Source organism: Equus quagga, chromosome 3, assembly GCF_021613505.1.
Source record: "Equus quagga isolate Etosha38 chromosome 3, UCLA_HA_Equagga_1.0, whole genome shotgun sequence".
In the NCBI taxonomy this organism is placed as follows: domain Eukaryota; kingdom Metazoa; phylum Chordata; class Mammalia; order Perissodactyla; family Equidae; genus Equus; species Equus quagga.
Genome location: NC_060269.1, coordinates 153,732,146 through 153,753,800, shown reverse-complemented (window position 1 = coordinate 153,753,800; position 21,655 = coordinate 153,732,146). Strand labels below are relative to the sequence as shown.

At 39.3% G+C, this 21,655-nt stretch overlaps 1 protein-coding gene across 1 annotated transcript in view; it reads left to right on the top strand.

Moving 5' to 3' along the window:
- Positions 1 to 3,714: 3,714 nt before the first annotated feature.
- Positions 3,715 to 21,655, top strand: part of FAM193A (family with sequence similarity 193 member A) — a 112,971-nt gene continuing 95,030 nt past the window's right edge. The window contains exon 1 of the mRNA XM_046656464.1: positions 3,715 to 3,960. Within this exon, the coding sequence (XP_046512420.1) occupies positions 3,733 to 3,960 (228 nt within the window). The 5' untranslated portion in view covers positions 3,715 to 3,732. The remainder of the gene's footprint in view (positions 3,961 to 21,655) is intronic.

Genomic DNA, 21,655 nt, shown 5'->3' with positions numbered 1-21,655 from the left:
TAATAATCCTAAATGTTTTTGCACTTAACAACAAAACTTCCAAAATATGTGGGAGAAAAACTGATAGAACTTCAAGGACAAACTAACAAATCCATAATTATGGTTGAAGATTTTAATACCTCTCTCAGGAATTATAGAACAATAGAAAATGAATAAGATCATAAAAGACTTGGATGACACCATCAACCAACTTGACCTAACAGACGTTTATAGAACACTCTGTTCAACAGCAGCCGCATACATACACATTCTTTTAAGTAGACGTTGAACATTTACCACAATAGACCATGTTCTGGGCCATAGAAAAAGTCTCTATGTTTGGAACAATTAAAATTGTACAAAGTATTTTCTCTCACTACAGTGGAGTTACATTAGAAAGCAATAACAGAAAGATATTTAGAAAACTACAAATATTAGGAAACTAAACCACACTTTAAACAACCCATGAGTCAAAGAAGAAATCAAGAGGGAAATCAGAAAGTACTTTGAACTGAAATAGAATGAAAGCACAACATATTAAAATTTGTAAAATGCAGCCAAAGCAGTGCTTATAGAGAAATTTATAGCTCTAACCACCTCTTTATGAAAGAGAAAGGGCCCAATGGCCTATGCTTTCACCTTAAGAAAGTAGAAAATCAAAAAGCCAGTTATACCCAAAGAAAGGAAATAATAACATAAAAGCAAAAATCAGTGAAACAAAATTTTCTTAAATATGGAAAATCCATAAAACCAAAAGCTGATTCTTTTAATAATAACATTGATACACTTTCAGCCGCCCCAAAGATTTAAATAGATACTATATATGCCTGTGAAAAGTTACTTAACATAATTAATTATTAGGGAAAACCACAGTGAGACAATACCACACACTCATTACAATAGCGACAATTGAAATGACTCACGACGTTGATGAGGATGTGGATTAACTGGAACTCTCCAACATTGCTCTTTGGCGGAAGTTTGGCAGTTTTTTAAAAGTTAGACATGCACCTACCATACGATCCAGTCATTGTGTTCCTTGATATTTATGCAAGAGAAGCAAAAGCATATGTCGACACCAAGATTTGAACCTGAATGTTCATAGCAACTATTATTTGTAATAACCTCAAACTGGAGACAACTCCAATGTCTCCAAATGAGAAAATGGATAAAAAAAAGTTGTGGCTTACCACATACTGAAATACTACTCAGTAATTAACAGGAACAAATTTCTGATAACATAGGGGAGTCATCTCCAAATAGCAATACTAGGGAAAAGAAGCCAGACAAAGGAGAATACATTGTGTGGTATCATTTATATACATTTCTACAAATTGTACAGTAATCTGTAGAGACGGAACTCAGTTCAGTGGTCGCCTGTGAGTGGGGTAGGGTTGGAGGAGAAAGGAGCAAAGAGAAAGGGGGTAGGTACACAGCGGCACGAGGAAACTTGGGGGGTAATGGTGTAATGTTCATTATCTTGATTATCGTGATGGTTTCACAGGTGTATACATAGTCAAAACTTCAAATTGCAAACTCTAGATATTTTCAGCTTATTGTACCTCAGTTATATTTCAGTACAACTATAAAATGTTTTTAAAAGAATCAATGGAATTTATATTTGTACCTCACGTTTAATCACAGATAGTTAGGAGAGTAACCATGTGGTGGGGTGTTAGCATCTAGCTAATTTGAATTTCAGTCAGGTGTTGTGTACGCACGTGTGTGTTTTGTAGTAACCTGTTATTTACTTTGTCCGGAAAAGGTGTAGAGAGTAGAATTTTGTCTTCTTGAGAGGAGTAACTTCATTTTTGAGCATATTGGTCAAGCGTCGAGAAGTTTGGACTCTTGTTCAGGACATTGTCTACCCTCTCTCCATGGATCATCTCACAGCTTTACGTACCATATGTACTGGTGATCCCAAATTAGATATCCAGTTGCAGCCTATTCCCCCAGTGTCTTACTCATGCAAAAACAAACATCCCCCGACCTTGTTTGGATGTTTCACCTGCTCTTCATGTGTACAACATCCAAAGCAAACCCCTGGTTCTTTCCACTGCCCCAGCCTGCCGTCTTGTGTCCAGCATCTCTGTTGACATGCCCACTGCCCAGGCAGTTGGGTCCGTCCTCATCACTCCCTTGAGTCCATTGGCGAGTCCTCTGGCTCTGTAGTCAACACCCCTGAGTCTGACTGCGCTGCTCCTTTATGGCTCCTGCCCGCTCCTGGAACTGCCTGGAACAGCCTTCCTTACAGTGTTTCTTCTCCAGAGTTCATTTTTCACACAACAAAGTTTCTTTTTAAGTTGAAAATTGTGTCATGCCCTCCTCTTTGGAGAAACCTTCAGCCTCTTCCCACGTCCCACAGCCTGGGTGAGCAGCCCCTGCCCTGGCCACTTGCTCCCGCGGCTTCAGCCTCCATGCTGTCCCTTCACCATGCCCATGTTTGCACTTGTTGTTCCTCTGCTTGCAGTATTTTTCTCCCACATCTTCATGGGACTGTTTTTTGTTTTTTCCTTAGCATTCGGGTCTCAGCTGGGTGTATGTGAGCCTCAGTGCGGGAGACCAGGGAGAGAGCCACAGGCTGAGGGAAGAACTGGCCTTCTGGCTGGGCAGGGCTGAGTGGGCATCAGAGGAACCTCTGGGTGGAACTGGAGACTTTGTAAAATATCCTGAAGTTCCAGCCAGAGTAGCCTTGGCACAGGTCCTAGTTCGCCTTCCTACCTGATGTGTATCTCAGCAGGGGCATTCCAGATGGCGAGAGACGCCTGGGGGGTTTCTGTCAGCTCGACCCCACATGTGCTCTGGCTTGGAACCTTGGAGCTGTGCCTGCCACTGGAAGGCCATGCCTGGCTTCCCTGCTCACCTGTTTCCCAGGTGTGCCTCTCTTGAACCTATCTTCAGGATTTGCAGGATAGTTCCTCTAAGGTGCAGATGACCCATCTTGGACTCACCCTGATTTGGGTTAAAATCTTGGCCCCTGCTTGCTGGCCTTCTGACTGTAGTCCTGTTTTAAACCTGGGAGCCTGTTTGTGTGCTTTTAAGGCTAATTTTACTTTTCTGGTAGGTTGGTTGATAATCTTTTGGGGAGGATCTAGGGTAATAACCTTACCTCTCCTCCTACCTCTGAGGCTGCCACCCCCACCCTCACCCTACAGTTTAGGACCTATTTGAAAAAGTGGACTTTGAAATTGGTTAGCTGGAGATTAAGTCAGCATAATTGCTGCTGAGCTGGAAGGGAGGCTGGGTCTTGGATATATGGCTGCCATCCGGCTCCTGGATGTTTACCTAGACTCTAGAACTTGGACAGCCCACCTCAGTGGTGGTTAACATCTGCAGACGCACTTAAGCAAGGATTGCCACTTAGGGCCTGAGCCCTACTGTGTAGACATCTCCAGAATAGTAGCTTTAAACTTTGTTGATGGTTTGTTCCCAGTCTGCAAATTGAGACTGACACTTTCCAGCAGGTGGGGAGAAGTAATACGGAAGTCTAGGTGAAGGGGTTAATTGGAAATTTTCTAACTCCTGTTAAGATGTTCTTTATAGCATTACTATTTTGTTTGAAATATTATGAGTTTCTAGAACACTAGATGCAGTTTTATGCAACAAATTCCCCATTTGATGTTTCTCTATGTAAACATACATATGCATTGTAGTTTTAGAACTATATATAATATTTTTTAATGATCTTGGCTTTGTGGATCATGTTTTAAAAATAGAATTTTTTTTCTATTCCAGACTCCTTTTAATTTTGGCATGAATCATAGAACACCACCCTACCCCGCTGGGGATTATTGTCTTCTGTGCAGAAGTGAGCGGAAAGATTCTTCATTCTTAGAGAGTGGAATTAAGACTGCAAGCAAATTGGCTCTTTCTATGGCTCCCAAGGGCAACAGCGTGCTCCACCTGCCGCTGTGGGTATGCCCGGACTGCCGGCGGACCGTGGAGAAGGAGGAGAGGCATGGCAGCCTCGACCAGCCAGCGGTGAGTGCCCACTGCAGAGAGCACGGGCTCATCGGCTTTCTTACCCCAGGGTTTACAGAACTAATTGGGCAGTGAAATAATTAATTTGAGTCTGCTTTCTGGAAGGAACTTCCTCCTGCGCCATCTTCTGGCCCCTCGCTTCCTCCACTGGGGCCTTCCTCCTGGTCTTCCTGGCCACACATGCAGTAGGTAGTAGGGGACGACGTGGTCAGCAAGCTTGGGGGTTCCAAGGTGTTCGGGCTTTTTTAGTCTGGTCTCTAGATTTCTTTGGCGATGCAGTTTGCTGAGAGGCTAGGAGGCTTTTTATGTGTTTGGTTTTAGACAATTCCATGTGCTGGTAATTCACCTAAAATTCTTTCCCAGGTGTAACTCTCAAGTCTGGGTTTCCCGGCCTTTTTTCCTTGATTTCATGCCTCAGCTGATTGGAGGCGTTCTTGAGGCCGTCAGGCTTGCGTGGGAAGGTCACAGCCTTAATCTGATCTTTGGCCCAGACTGTGTCTTATGGGCCCTGGTTCTTTTTTTTTTTTTTTCTTTTTTAAGTCTTTTTTTTTTTTTCTATTGAGGTAACATTGATTTATAATATATGTAAATTTGCTCTGGTTTTGAAAGGGCTTTCAAATCTGCTCCTTGGCTTCTAGAAGGAGTTGGCTTTTGCAACCATTTGAGGCCGCACATTCTGAGGCTCTTCTGTTCCTTTGATTTCTGCTTATAAGCAGCTGGTTGTTTCCTGAGCTGTTGTCTTTCTTCTGATACCTTGTTCCATGCGGCTGCCAACACCAGCATCCACTACTACGTTCTGTTTTCCAACGTGGGACTGCTTTCCAGGGTAGTCCCCGTGACAGTTTGGCAAATGTTTTGCTGCTGCATGGCATAAGTCTTTGCCTTTCTGGGTCTCATCTGTCTCATTGCTGTCTGCCACTTAGCCAGTGACTTCTGTTTTAGTGTTTCTTTGAAGGCAGCACCCCAACTCACGTGCCGTTTTCTCTAGTGGTGCTTGAATAGCTAAACCTCAAAATCCCGTTGTTTGTCAGGATAGAAATTGATTTCTCACTCTGCCTCCTCCCACATGCCCCTTTTTCCTGCTGTACTCTCCTCCTTAGCACTTCTTTGAAATACGCCATGTGTTGTACTTATTCATATTGTTTGTCCTTCTTCACTGGGATATACATTCCACAAGGGCAGCTATTTTTGTATATTTTCTTACCAAGTACAGAGCCTAGCCTGGCATATTTTAGACACCCAAAATATTTGTATTAATGAATAAGTAAATGAATGAAGAAAGACCTGAGTAGACCTTGGAACCCTCTCCTTAGGGATTAAAACGATGGCATAGTCCATCTAAAGTTTTTTCACCCTCAGATCTTTTTGCTTTTATCATTTTATTATTGTACTTTTATTTCCTTTTTGTGTCCACTTAAAGTATTTGGTCTTTTTCCCATTTATTAATGGGAAGCTATTTCGTGTTACTGATACCCATTTGCTCCCTGTTCACTTGAAGTCAGCGTTCTTGAGTCTTCCCCCAGGTAAAGCATTTCTTTGCTTCTAAACTTTGCTGTGTTCTCTTCCTATTTCTGTCCTGCTCTTCTGGTTTAGCCTGGCTGTGCCTTTGGGAAAGGGTTGCTGCTGTTCCTCCTGGTTTTGGAGGCAAGTGGAAATACCTGTCATCTCCCATCATTAGTCTTGCCAGGGGGTGTCTCATTTCCTATCTCCCATTGTCAGATTGTCAGGTGAGGCTTTCTCTCCTCATAAAAACGGTGACCCTGGGGACCACAGAGGTGTAATGTTGGCCCCTATTTGTAGACTTAGACCTTCTTTTACTTTTGTAAAGTTGGCCTCTTTGTTCAAACTGGTTAAAATTGCTGGCCTTTTAAAAAATATATGATATAGTTTACAGCCAATAAAATTCATCTTTTTAAAGTCTGTTTAGTTCGATGAGTTTTGACAAATGTATACAGTGTATAACTACCACTACTACAATTAAGAAATAGAATGTTCCCATCACCCCCAAAAGTTCCCTTGTTCACCTTGGTAAGCAATACCCTTCCCTTCCCCTCAGACCCTTGTAACCACTGACCTGAATTTTCTCCCCACAGCTTTGCTTTTTGCATTGTCACCTAGACTTCTTTAACTTGGCATAATGCTTGTGAGAGTCATGCATCAGTAATTTGTTCCTTTTTATTGCCAAATAAATTGCAGATATATACCACAGTTTGTCCATTCACCGTTGATGGACCTTTGAGTTGTTTCCATATTGGGATTATTTTGCGTAAAGCAGCTATGAATGTTCTTGTACAAGTCTTTCTGTAGGCATCCTTTTTACATGTTGCTGGAGTGATTTGCTAGTGTTTGGTTAAGGATTTTTGCGCCTGTGCTCATAAAGGATGTCTGCGTGTAGTCTTCTTGCCTTTAGTGTCTTTCAGGGCCTCAGAAAATGAGTTAAGATGGATTCCTGCTTCTTCTCTTTTCTGGAAGAGTTTGTGTAGAATTGGTGTTATTTCTTCCTTAAGTTTTGTTGATTCTTGCTTTCTGTCTCTCTCGTACTCTTTGGTAGAATGCCAGACAGTGCGTGTAGGAGACCATGGGGCTGAGGTGGATGCGTTTACTCAGAAGTGGTTGCCCTCCTGTGTGCCTGTGAGATCGGGTCATTCTGGTCAGCACTGGAGCTGGCCCAGCTTTGCTCTTGTTGCCCTACAGACTCCTCTTTCTAGCAGTGTGTGCTGTGTCCTGGTGTTTGCGTGGGCTGGGGAGAGGTCCCTCTTCACATTCTCTCCAAGGCTTTGTTACTTTGGTTATTCTTTTCCTCTTATGCATCACAAATCTTTTCTTCTGTCCTGGCTCATGCCCAGGAGAATGCAGATGCTCTAGAGTTGTCCATCTTTTAAAAATAACTACCTTTGACCTTGTCCTCCCATCTGTCACCGTCTTCTCCTGCTTCCTTCACAGCCGTGCATGTTTCCTGGTGAATTTAAAACTTTTCTGGTCCAATTTCTTTAATGGATAAGAGGTTTTCCGTTTCTTTTTAAGTTCGATTTGGTAAATTATGTTCTTAGAAATTGTCACTTATTGGTATGAAGTTGTGTGTAAGCAGTCTCTTTTCATTTCCTACCATATCTGTAGATATAACGCTTTTTATTCCTCATATTTGTGCTTTTTCTTTCTTTTTTTTTTTTAGCCGGTTTTGCTAGAAGTGTGTCAATTTTGTCTTTTCAAAGAAGAGCTTTTTAATTTTTAAAATGTCTGTCTGTCTTTTCACTTTGTTTCATTAATTACTGCTATTTATATATGTGTGTGGTATATATTTGATTACTTAATGCTGTGGTACATATGATAAAAGTTTAAAGGCACAAACTGTCTGCTCACCATCCTCTGTGTCTTCCTAGAGGCTTCTGCTCTTTTCAGATTGTTATCTATTCCCCTAGAGATGTTCTGTGTATTGAAAGGTGGTGATGGCAAACACCACAGTGTCCTGAATTACAGGCATCTGTCAGTAAGTTGAGACATGTTGTTCTCCTGGGTTCTTGTCCTTGGAAGTGGAGTACAGATGCCATGATGAGGTGGGGTGCACGTCAGTGTGGGGTGCTCTGCATTTTCTCAGCCTCTTCTGAGCCCTGCCAACACGTGTCTGGAGATCTTGAGCTTGGGTGCCACCTGCATCAGGGAGCTGCATTTATGTGCTGGTCTCACCTGGTGACCTTGTGGGAATCTGAACCTTACTCAGCCAGCCTCCTTGAGGGAAGGAAGGGGGACAGCCCTGTTCCACCTGATTGCCAGGCGGCCCTCAAAGAGCCACTGAGACTTCATCACACAATGCTGCTGATTGCGACCACAAATCTAGTTTTTCCTGCTTTCTCCATGGTTACTTTTCTACCTTCCTAAGTTGGGTTATTACCCATCAGTTTTTATTATTCTGCTCTGATATGTGCTGGAAACTTCTAATTACGGCTCTAGATTTTGAAATGTTAGTTATATTAGCTCAATTTTAGGTACTATCTGATTTTCATTGTTTCTGTTTTCAACCCTCAATTGTTTAGAAGTGTTTATAAATATGCAAACATATCTCTTGGATTACCTTTAATCATACTGACTTTTAATTTAATGCTATTATAGTTGGAGATCATGGTCTATATTATTAGGATTCCTTATTAATCAGTTATACTAATACATGGTTAAATTTTTCTGAATATTCCATGTGTGCTTGAAAATGTTTTCTCAGGGTTTAGGTAGAGGACTCTATGTATGCCCATTAGATCAACCCCTCGTTAATTATATTCTTAAATTCTTCTGAGTTGTTATTAATTTTTTGTGTGCTTAATATATCAATTTCTAATATCAGTTAAAATCTCCTACTGTGCATACGTATTTGTCCTCTTTGCCTTATAAATATTTCTGGTTTTGCTTTACATCTTTTAAGGCTGTCTGGGTGAATAACAGGTTAAAATGGTGAAATCTTGGTGTGTGGTTCTTTTTTCACGCTGAAGCTATCTGTGGTTGCCTCTTTCTCCTAAAGGGCTGTTTTGTTTGCTGTTTGCATGACTGTATTGGCTCCCTCCCTCTTCCCTTTCTTCCTCTTCTTTTCATATCGTCTTGTTTCCAGTCTCTTAGAGTTAGCGTGTTTTAGGTGGTCTTGTGCAGTCAGCATGGAGGTAGACTTAATTTAACCTCATTTGAGAGTCTCCTTCTTAAAGGTGAAATTAATCTTTGTCATTTACTTGATTGCTGATCTTTTTGGGTTTATTTCTGCTACCACGCAGGTCACAAGTCAAGCCTCGCCCTTAGCCCAGATCCTGTCTTGTGCCCCTCCTAGTCTTTACCCTTCTCCTCAGAGTTTACGCTCTCTTGATGTTCGTGGCACCCACTCTCCTGCTCTTTTTTATGGGCTACAGCACCTACACCTCTGTCCCTAAGCACTGTCATCTGGTTCTCCTGCTGTTTTGAATTTCATAAAAATATCATACGGTACACATTATTTTGTGTCTGATTTATTTTGTTCAACATTATGTTTGAGATTCATAAGTGTAGTTTCTTTATTTTCATTACTATATACTATTCACCTTTTTGAATATACTGCATTTTAGTTGTTTCCAAATTTTGCTGTTATGAATGATGCTGTTGGAGCGCACTTTCATACATTCTATTGTATATACATGTAGGAAAGGAATTACTGAGTCATAGGGAATTTATGTAATTAACTGATTACAAGTTATGATCAACAGCAAATTTTTAAAGGAAAACTGACCATTTTCCAAAACAAAAATAATTTAGTGAGTAGAGTAGCATTGTTTTGCAGCTCTTCTTAACGTTTGGGTAATAGAAGACAGCCGGAGTCTCATATCTGCTTCTGTGTTCAAACTGTTGTGATAGATTGTTTTGATTGAAATATATGAAGAAAATATTTCAATAGCTTTTTCAAATAATTGTGGATATTCTTCTTTGATACTATACCAAACCATGACAAGTAATAGTTTCTTGATGGTTATTTGCAATGTAGAATCTGAAACGATATCAATGGATTTTTCGTATACCATTAAATTAAAATCCATTTTTTAGCTTGCACTCTGAATGAATCTTGTACTCATATGTGATTTTGTAACATCACACGTTGGTCGCTTGGAAAATAATAATTGGTAACACAGTACTGAGTTAGGCAGGTCTTTCTGATATACCTTTCATTATTCAATATTAAAAAATCACATTTGTTAGTATCACCACTGATCTCATCAGAAAAGTCTTTAAATGTGAAGAAGCTTTCGAGCCCAGAGTGATGTCTAAAAGTTTTTCAAGCTTATAATTTTTACTTGAAAGCTCAGATTTTATGATTGGCCACGAATGGTATCAGCTGTTTTCCTTGAAACAACAGGCTCATTTCATTCGTTTTTGAGAAAATGACTGACAAATATCCAAGTCTGAATAACTGTAGTTTGGTGTGTCAGGCATTCTTTCAAGAGAAGTTGATGTTTCATGGACAAAGTAACTCATTCAGCTCACGATGCACAGTGCTTTTCTTGGGAACATCACAGAAATGCTTTCTGCATACATCCTATTTCATCACGTAGAATATTCAAAAGATGTGGACTTAGAGTTAAGATTTAACCCAGTTAATAATTTTACTGCATCAAGAACATTCTTAGGTAGGACTGTCCTTTTTTAAATTAAGCGTGTGGTGGTAAAAGACACGGTAGCCGCTAGCACACTTTGCTGCACAACCCTCATTCTTGCTAAGGTGCTGGCAGTTTCACTCACTGTTGTTTTTGCACCATCAGTGCAAATGTCAGCACACTAAAAAAGGCAAATAACACTTGGTATTAATATTAAAGTAGTTTTGACTAGTGGGCCTGCTGAAAGGGTGTTTGGAACTCCCAGGCATCCATGGACCACACTTTGAGAACTACTGTTCCATTAGGTTGTCTTTTTCTTACTGATTTGTGAGATTTCTTTATATACGCAGAATATGAACTTTTGTTAGTTATATGCATTGCAGATATCATCTGCCCCTTTTTTGGCTTTTCACTCTGTTTGTAGTGTCTTTTGATGAGCACAAGTTCTTAATCTATTTTTAAACTAGTCACATTTCTCAATTTTTCCCTTAGTAGTTACTACTCTCTTTAGTCCTGTTTATCAGGATTTTTCCTATCGTGAGATTGTAAACATATTTTTTAGTATGTATTTTCTTCTGTTAGCACTGTCCAAAGAAATATGTGAACAATAAATGCATGCCACATAGGAAATTTTATATTTTTTAGTAGCTACATATCAAAAACTAAAAAGAAACAGGTGATATTATATTTTTTACCTCAAAATATCCAAGATATAATTTAACCTGTAGTAAATATGACAAATACTGAAATATTTTTTGTATTTTTATACTAGATATTTAAAATCCTGTATTTTACATTAATAGCCCCTATCCTTTATGACTACTCTCATTTCAAATGCTCAGTAGTCATGTATGAATGACTAGGGGCTACTATACTGAATAGCTAAATTCTATACTTTTCTTATTTTGCCTTTCATATTTAGACTTACAGCCCTCCTGGAATTGAAATTAATTTTTTTATGTAATCTGAGGTAAAGGTCAAGTTTAATTTATTTCCATGTGGAAGTCAAGTTCCCTGGCAGCATTTATTGAAGTGACTGTTGCTCCCTCCTCCCCCTGCCCCCACTCTTCCACACCACCTTTGTTGTAAATCAAGTGTTCATATATGTGTGGATATATTTCTGGGCTCTCTGTTCTGTTCCATTGGTTTGTTTGTCCTTGTGCCAACAGAATGTCTTAATTGGTGTAGCTTTGTAATAAATCGCATATCTTCAAAAATGTCTTAGTTATTCTTGGTTCTTTGTGTTTCTGTATAATTAAAAATTATCTTGTCAGTTTCCACCAAAAAAAACCCCTGTTGAGATTTGGCTGGGATTGCACTGACTCTTTAAGTCAGTAGCAGGAGAATCACCTTCTTTCTAATCCCATGAGTATGGAATTTTTCTCCATTTCTAATTGTTGCATATTTTCTATACTATGCCATTGCACCTTTTTTAAAAAAGATTTACCTGTACGTATTTGACTTCTAGGTTGTTAATTGGACATTGCAAGACCTGTATTTGACTATGAGTCAAATAGGTCTTTGACCTTTCTTGTCTCAAGTAGAATCCCTAATATTTTTTCAAGAGTTGCAATTTCAAGTTACAGTCAGTTTGTCTCAGATGTCCTCTGTATTGCTAGCTAGTCATGAGGAATCATTAAAAGACTCCACACAGATGACTTTTACTTACCTTCTCAGCCTCGGTCACTGACACAACCCCCAAGACCATCGGTAGAGTGAGAAGAGGAGTACAAATTGAGGAGGCAATTCTAGAAAATACCTGACATTTGAGATTGAGATGAGTGAGAAGCAGACGTCAGAGAAGTAGAAAGAAAAACAAGAGAGTATGATAAGGAGAACTAAGCAAAGGTAGTTGTTTGAAAGATGGTATGGTCAGTAGTTGTCGCATCTGGGATTTGATTTTTTACCGTACTTGAAGGCAATAAGCTAGCTTGTTACTATTTCATGGGTGCTGGCAGAAGACACAAGACTCCTGGGTCAAAGACAGAGGACTTTATTACTCACAGCACAGCGAACATCATGAGGATGAGCCTGTCAGTTCTCCTTGCTCCTTCATCCTCCCAAGTCAGTGAAGTGGAGAGGCCTGTACCCGGGCTGATGGTGCAGTGAGTTTGTGTTGCAGCTTAGGAACACTGAGTGTGGGGGATCTACCACTTTCATAGTGAGCAGGTAAGCAAGCCTGCTCCTTGTGTCAAGGTTTTCGCTGCGTAAACTACCCTGAGAAATGGCCCAGTGGGGAGAGGGCAGGAGGAATAGTCAGAGCCTTACACTTGGTGTATCCAACAAGAGGAGCATGAGAGACTTATGGAGGACTGTCTCCCAGCAGTCCTCCTAACAGGCATTTTAGAAAAAGTTAACCAAGAAAGGATATGAAGTGTTGTATGTGGCAACGGAAAAGAGACTGTATCTAACCTTTGATGATCCATGTTGGTGGAGGATTGGGAGCAGAAGCCAGACTGAACTGTGTGAAGAATAACCTAGTGGTGAGGAAGCTGAGAAAGTCAGTTTAAGGTGCTGATTTTTAAGATGCTTGACTGTGAGGGGAGGAGAAGACAGATCCAGAAGGAGATGGTGAAGCTGCAGGGGGGACCTGGGAATGTTTAAATATTGAAGGAAAGGGCTGGTGGTTGGGGAAAGGATTTTCCCCCCATTTAAATTTTATTTTTTATTATGTAATATTTGAGATATATATATATATATATATGAATATGTATGTAATATACATGTTATGAAGGATAATAAAATGAACACCAGCCAGCATAAAATCAGGCCATTCCTAATACTTCTGCACCTATCTGTGCTCCACCCTTCCACATCTTTCCTCTTCCCCTTCTGAGGAGGAAACCACTGCCCTTGAATTTTGTATTTATCATTCTGTTACCTTTAAAAGAAAAAAAAACCCTTTAAAACGTTTTATCGCCTATAAGTGTATCTCTAAATAATAAATTATTTAATTTGCCATCTTTATGAAAATGGTGTGTGCTCATGTTGTCTTCTGTGCCTTGCTTTTTTCTTTGTAAGATTCTTCATGCTGTCTGGGGAGCTGCAGTTTATTCATTTTCACTAATATAATTCATTCATAATTTACATAATACAATTCACATATAATTCAATATGTTACTATAGTATGGCTTATTCATCAGTAATTTTATTGAAAGATATAGAATTGTTTCCCCTTTTTTTGCAGTGATGAAAAGATGCTGTTGAGGCATTTATATACCTCTGGTACTCATTTGTAAGAGTTTTGTATTAGGGTATGTGTTGGTCAGGATTTTCCAGAGAAGCAGAACCAATAGGATGGATGGATGGATGGATGGATGGATGGATAGAAGAGGAGAAGATTACTATAGGGATTGGCTCACATGGTTATGGAGGCTGACAAGTCCCATGATCTGCATTCTGCAAGCTGGAGAACCAGGAATTCTGGTGGTGTAATTCAGTCTGATTCCAAAGGCCTGAGAATCACGAGGCCAGTGGTGTTAAGTCCTGGTCTCAGTCTGAAAGCCCTAGAACTGGAAGTGCTGGTGTTTGAGGGCAGAAAATGGATGTCCCCGCTTGTCAAGCAGGGAGAGTGAATTACCCCCTTCCTCTGCCTTTTTGTCCTATTCAGACTCTCAACGGAATGGGTGATGCCCCCTTTCATTGATGAGGCTATCTTCTTTATTCACTCCACCAATTCAAATGCTGATCTCTTCCAGAGACCCTCACAGACACACCCAGAAATAATAATGCACTAGCTCTCTGGACATCCCTTAGCCTGGTCAAGTTGACACGTGAAATTAATCATCACAGAGGATTTATCGATGAAGTAGAATTGCTGGGTTATAGGTAATTCAGATACTTACATTTATTTGATAATACCAATTTCCCAAGTGATTGTTCCAATTTATATCCCCACCAACAATGTGTGAGTTCCACTTGTCCATATTCTTGCCCATTACTTGGCATTGAGTAGGCAGAGTCTGAAATTGTTTGGGCATAGGAAGGAGTAAGGTAGACAAATGGTAGCATTCATGAGGTCCCCTGAGATAGGAGAGCTGGGATCTGTTTCTAGAAGAATCATCCTTCTGTTGAGACAGGATTTGTAGGCAAGGCTGCATAGGATATAGGTAAGGTGGGGGTGGGCAGTGTAGAAGTTGAGAAAATTGCTGCCAGAGATCTTTTTATAAAATTGTTTTTGGGAGGGAGAGTGGGTTTAGTGGGACTGGGAAGAAACAGGGGAGTGAGTAAGAGTTCAAATGGTCTCTGTGAGGAATGAGAACAGTGAGCTGGCAGGGCATCTGGTTGCTGGCCAGCCTGAGGTCCCTGTTGAAGGTGGAGACATCACTGTGCAGTGGCCCTGACCTGCCCATTGGCTTGGACTTCTCTCTTAGCATCATCCAGGTGTGGGACAGGGAGAGCAAGGCAAGGCGGGTTGCTGAGGAGCAAGTTGGCTGTACAGGCTCAGCAGAGGACTGGTCTTCAGGGTGTCTGAGAGCAGAGTTGGCTTACCCCCTCCTGCTGGCAGGTGCCACAGCCCCTCTGACTTGCCGGTACCCACCCACCCCTGAATTTCTGTTGCAGCTGCTTTGCCCTGGCTCCTGTCTCACCCAGCTCAGGGCATCTACCCAGGGCTGGCACAGAGCAGGCACCTGGGAATGGCTTTTGAATGAAGGATCAAATTTGCCTTTGATTTATATCCAAAGATAATGTTTCAGGACTTCAAAATGTTTAAAATACTCCTGCACAGTAGAGTTCATACTGTGTGGGGCTGTGGATGTATTTTCATGGTCTATGGATTTTCTGACAGTTAAAAGAATTTTTGTTTGTGATCTGTTAATGGGAGAGGCCATGTTCAGATCATTGGAGGGCCTGTTGTGTATCAGACGGCTTCACCCCTTTCACCCCTGACTTCTGAGTCCTGATGGGCCTGAGTGCAGTATTTGTCAAGGTTACTGAGGAAGGAGCAGAGGTTGTCTTAATGCTTGCTTTCTATGCTGAGGCCAAGCAAACACCCACCAAGGACGTAGCCTGCTCTGTGCCGGAGAAATTCTGACAGGCAAAGACATGGCGTGTTGAGAAATTTTGCAGAGACCTGCAGGGATACAGGCCTAACTCAAAAGAGCCTGCTACTGAGTAGTCGGAACCAGGCACATGGTGAATTTAGTAATTTGGTTTCAGCTAATCATTTGTCTCTCTTTAGAATAATGTTAATTTGAGTTTTAATGATTTTCAGGGGTTTTTCTATTTAAGTTGTAGACCAACTTGGGTTTTTATCATTATACAAAGGCTTAAAAAGCATAAACTGTTGCATTTTACATTTGTGTATATTTAACCAAAATAGTTTAAGTCTGGTGGAGGTGATGCCAGATAGCACTTTGGAGAATTGTTTTTTCTTTAAAGGAGTCTTTCTAACACTCAAGCATCCTGCCACGAGGAAGGCTACTCGACAAATTAATATTCTATATTTCTGCTTTCAAAATTGACTGTCTTAAAGGCCATGTTTTGGTTGTGGACATTAGCAATTATGTTTGTATTCTCATGTATATCATTAAAATGTAAGTCTTGCATTTTCCACCAGGTTCTCTAATAGTTACTGTACTAATCAAGGCATATAGTCCCACTTTAAACCAACCATTTAAGACTTGGCTAATATTCAGTCTTATCTTGAATGTTTGCCCTGTTGGGTCTTGGTTCATAATTTGTTGTTAGTGCCATTGAGTGGATTCTGACTCCTAGTGACCCTGCGTACAGCAGAGTGGAACCCTGGCCGATATTTTTATGCCATCCTGTCATCTTCTGGTGCTTAGCCCACAATGCACTACTGTTATTCATAGGATTTTCATGGCCAATTTTTTCAGAAGCGGGTGGCCAAGTCCTCCTTCCTAGTCTTGTCTTAGTCTGGAAGCTCTCCTGAAACCTATCCACCATGGGTGACCTGGCTGGTATTTGAAATACTGGTGGCATAGCTTTCAGCGTCACAACAACATACTGCCACCACAGTATGACAACCTACAGACCAACGGAAACGAACCTGGGTCTCAGCGGTAAGAGCGCCGATTCGTTTTTTTTTTGTTTTTTTTGTTTTTTTGAGGAAGGTTAGCCCTGAGCTAACATCTGCCACAAATCCTCCTCTTTTTGCTGAGGAAGATTGGCCCTGAGCTAACAACTGCACCCATCTTCCTCTATTTTATATGTGGGACGCCTGCCACAGCATAGCTTGATAAGCGGTGCTAGGTCCGTGCCTGGGATCTGAACCAGTGAACCCTGGGCCCAGAAGTGGAATGTGCAGACTTAACTTCTGTGTCACTGGGCCGGCCCCCAGAGTGCTGATTCTTAACCAGTAGACCACCATGGCTCATAATGCAAACATATAAAGTTCCTTTATAATGAAATTCATGAAAGTGGTTGCTGATATAATTTGTTACTACTACCCAAAATTGTCAAATTGGGAGGACAGAACTTGAGTCAGCATCATAGAAACAAAATCTGAGTGGTGATCTTTGGCTTTTTTCCCTTAACATAATACTTTTGAGAGTCATCCATGTTGTTGCATGTATCAGTAATTAATTCCTTTTTATTTCTGAGTTGTATTCTTTTTTGTTCGTTTGTTTTGAGGAAGATTAGCTCTGAGCTAACTACTGCCAATCCTCCTCTTTTTGCTGAGGAAGACTCGCCCTGAGCTAACATCCATGCCCATCTTCCCCTACTTTATATGTGGGACACCTACCACAGCATGGCTTTTGCCAAGCAGTGCCATGTTCGCACCCGGGATCTGAACCGGCAAACCCAGGGCCACCAAAAAGGGGAACGTGTGAACTTAAGCGCTGCGCCACCGGGCCAGCCCCTGAATTGTATTCTGTTGTCTGGATGAACCATAATTTGTTTATCCATTCACCAACAGAGGGACATTTCTGTTTCCTGGTTTTGGCTATTGTGAATTAAGCTACTAGTAACATTTGAGTACAAGTCTTTGTGTGAACATAGTCCATTTCTCTTTGATAGTACCTAGGAGTGGAATTGCTGGTTCATAGTGTGAGTGTATAATTAACGTTATAAGGAACTGTCATGCTATTTTTCAAAGTGCTTATACTGTTTTTCCAGCCACGTCTGAGAGTTTCCGCTGATTCCCATCCTTGCCAAGGCTGGATATTGACAATCCTTAATTATAGCCGTTCTAGTGACTTAACAGTGTTTATACCATTATGGTTTTAATTTGCATTTTCTTAACGACTTGTTGAGCATCTTTTCATGTACTTATTTTCCATCTGTATCTCTTTGGTAAAATGGCTGTTTAAATCTTTTGCCTATTTTTATTTGAGTTGTTTGTCTTATTATTATTGAGTTGTGAGAGATCCTTATATATTCTGAATACAAAGCCTTTATCAGTTATGTTTCTCAAATATTTTCTCCCAGAGTGTGGCTTGCCTTTTCATTACATAATAGTTTTTTGAAGAGTATAAGTTTTAAATTTTGATCGTCTCGTTTATCAATTTTTAAATAATTTGGGCTTTTTGTGTTCTGTGTAATACATACTTGCCTCCCAAGGTTATAAAGATTTTTTGCCCTGTGTTTTTTCTCTAGATGTCTGTAATTTGAGCTTATACATTTGATCTGTGATCCATTTGGGGTGAAGTTTTGTATCTTTTGTAAAGTAAGGTTTGAGGTTCATCCTGTTTTGCGTATGGCTATCCAATTGTTCCAGAACTGTTTGTTGAAAATACTGTTTTTGGGCCGGCCCGGTGGCACAGTGGTTAAGTTCACACTTTCCGCTTCTCAGCAACCCGGGGTTCACCGGTTTGGATCCTGGGTAGGGACATGGCACCACTTGGCACGCCATGCTGTGGTAGGCATCCTACATATAAAGTGGAGGAAGATGGGCACGGATGTTGGTTCAGGGACAGACTTCCTCAGCAAAAGGAAGAGGACTGGCAGTAGTTAGCTCAGGGCTAATATTCCTCAAATAAAATAAAATAAAATACTGTTTTTCCTCTTTGAATTACCCTGGCATCTTCGTCAAAGAATGAGTTGATGCTATATGTGTGGGTCTGTTTCTGAACTCTCTTCCACTTTACATATATACCCATCCTTTTTCCAGTACCGTACTGTCTTGTTTTCTGAAGCTTTTTATAGTAAGCCATGGAAATTACATAGTAGAAGTCCTCTGTCTTTGTTCTTTTTCAGAAGTGTTTTGACTCTCCTAGGTCCTTTGCATTCCTATATAAAATTTACAATTGTCTTGCCAGTTTCTACAGAAAAGCCTGCTGAGGTTTAACTGGCATTGTGTTGCTGAGTCTGTAGACCAAAATTTAGGGAGAATTGACATCTTAGCAATATTGAGTCTTCCAGTCCGTGAACATGGTATGGCTCTTCCTTTATTTAGGTGTTTTTGGTTTATTCTTAGAATAGTTTTGTGGTCTTCAATGTACAGGTTTTCTTGCACATAGTGTCTTGAAAAATTTCCAAAATGTTTCGTATTTTTCTTGCTATAAATGGTATTTCTAAAAAATTTCAGTACCCAATTATTTATTGCTAGTATATAGAAATAGAATTGCTTTTTGTATATTGACCTTGTATCCTGTGAAAACTCATTTATTAATTCTAATGGTCTTTTGGTAGATTCCTTAGGATTGTTTATATAGATGATCACATCATCTACAAATAATATATTTCCTCCTTTCCAATCTGTATGTCTTTAATTTTTTTTCTCACCTTATCTCATTGGCTAGGACCTCCAGTATGATGCTGAATAGGAGTGATGTGAGAGACTTCCTTGCTTGTTCCCAGTCTTAGGGGGAAAACATTTAGTCTTTCACTATTAAGTATGATGATAGGATTTTGCAGATCAGATTGAAAAAGTTTACTTCTGTTTTTAGTTTGCTGAGAGTTATCATGAATGGATTTTGATTTTGTCAGATTCTTTTTCTACATCTGTTGAGATGATCATAGAGTTTTTCTTTTTTAGTTTGTTAACAAAATTAATTACTGTGATTTTTGAAATGTTGAACAAACCTTGCCTTCTCTGGGACAGTCCACACTTGGTCATGGTGTATTATCCTTTTTATAAGTTGCAGTATTGGATTTGCTAAAGTTTTAAGGATTATTACATCTGTGTTCATGAAGGATCTTAGTCTGTAAGTTTCTTGTCTCACAATACTTTTGTGTAGTTTTGGTGTCAGGGTGTTACCTCATAGAATGAGCTAGGAATTATTCTTTTTTAATTTTCTGGCAAAGTTTGTGTAAAATTGGTATTATTTCTACCTTACATGTTTGGTAGAATTCACCAGTGAAGCTATCCTGACCTGCGGTTGCCTTATTGAGAAGGTTTTGAACAATAAGTTCAGTTTATTTGATAAAGCTTATTTATTTCTTCATGAATAAGCTTTGTTAATTCTTGTCTTTAAAGAAGTTTGTGTAATCATTTCACAACATATGTAAGTCAAGTCAGTATACTGTACATCTTAAACTTATATAGTGCTGTATGCCAATTATATCTCAATAAAACTGGAGGAAAAAGAAATTTGCCCATTTTATGTCAAATGCATTGGCATGAAGCTGTTCAGAATAAATCTCTTTTAATTTCTGTAGAATCTGTAGTGGTTGCAGCCCCCACCCCCTTCACGCCACTTTCACTCCTGGTATCAGTTGTTTGAGTTTAGTCTTTTCTTTTCCTGATAGCCTGGCTAGAGGTTTGTAATTTTTATTGATCCTTTCAAAGAACCACATTTTGTTTTAATTTTCCATTTTCTATTTCGTTACTTTCTGTTCTTAGGTTTATTATTTCTGTCTTTCTACTTTATGCTTAATTTTTTTATTATTTTGGTTTTTTAAGGTAGAAGTTTACATCATTGATTTGAGACGTTTCTTCTTTTCTGATATGTGTTTAATTTTATAAAATTAGGCATTCCTTTCATTGTATCCCACAAATTTTGGTATGTTGTGTTTTCCATTCTATTCAAAATATTTTATAATTATTCTTATTATGATTTATTCTTTGACCTATGGAGTTATTTAGAAGTGTGTTTTTTAATTCCCAAATATTTTGGAGTATTTTCCAGATATCTTTTTTTTTTTTTTTTTGAGGTATAACTGACATACAACATTATATTAGTTTCAGGTGTATAACATAATGATTCAATATTTGTGTATATTGCAAAATGATCACCACAGTAAGTCTAGGGACATCCATCACCACACATAGTTAAAAGAATTTTTTCTTGTGATGATGACTTCGAAGATCTACTCTCAGCAGCTTTCAGATATGCAGTACAGTGTTACTAATTATAGTCACCATGCTCTGCATTACATCCGCATGACTTATTTATTTTACAACTGGGAAACCTTTTGATCCCCTTTTTGTTATTATTAGCTTAATTCTGTTGTAATCAGAAAACATTTTATATGATTTAATTTTGAAAAATTTGTTAACATTTGTTTTGTGGTCAGTCTTGGTTAATGTTCCATGTGCATTTGAAAGAATTTGTATTCTGCTTTTGTTGGGAAGAGTGTGCTATGAATGCTAGTGTGATCAAATTGTTTGATGGTGATATTTGTATCTTCTGCATCATTTCTGATGTTTATGTCTAGTTGAGTTACTGAGAGGAGAGTTGAAATATCCAAATGTGATTCCTGCTTTATGTATTTTGAGCTCGGTTATTAGAGTGTTTACCCATTTAGTGTCGTTAATTGCTTCTTGTTGAATCAGTCTCATTGTCATTATTATTATTATTTTATCATCATCACCATCATCATCATCTTCTTCATTGCTACTAATATTCCTTGTTTTAAGACCAACTTTCTCTGATACTAATAGAGCCACCCAGCCTTTTTTGGTTAGTATTTGCATGGAATATGTGTCCCAACCTTTATTTTTAACTTCTTTGTAGCTTTCTAATCTCTTGTAGAAAAGATAGTGGCTCATGCTTTTTAATCTAACTTGACCATCTCTATAATAGTTGGAATATTTAACTGTTTCTGTTTAACGTGATTATTGATATGTTTGGATTTAAATCTACCATCTTGCACCCTTTTTTGGGGTATTTTTTTCCATCTGTTTGCTACTCTACTTTTTTTGTCTGCTTTCCTTTTGGATTAATTGAATCTTTTTTTTATGATTCTATTTTACCTTCTCTTGGCTTATTATCTGTATATCATTTTGTTTCATAATTTTTAGTGGTTCTAGAATTTACAGTACAGACCTTCTTTACTTAACAGTGGAGGTGAGCCCATTTAAAGTTGAAAATATCTTAAGTAGAAAATACATTTAATACACGTTACCTACCAAACATCATAGCTTAGGCCAGCCTACTTTAAATGTGTTCAGAACACTTACGTTAGCCTCTAGTTGGGCAAAATCATCAAACACAAAGCCTATTTTATAATAAAGTCTTGACTATCTCATGTAATTTATTGAGTACTGTACTGAAAAACATAATGGTGTATGGGTCCAGAATGGTTGTAAGTGCATCAGTTGTTTACCCTTGAGATGACATGGCCAGCTGGGAGCTACCACTCACTGCCACTGCCAGGCATTGTGAGAGAGTATCATACAGCTTATTGCTAGCCCAGGAAAAGATCAAAATTCGAAGTGCAGTTTCTACTGAATGAGTATCACTTTTGCA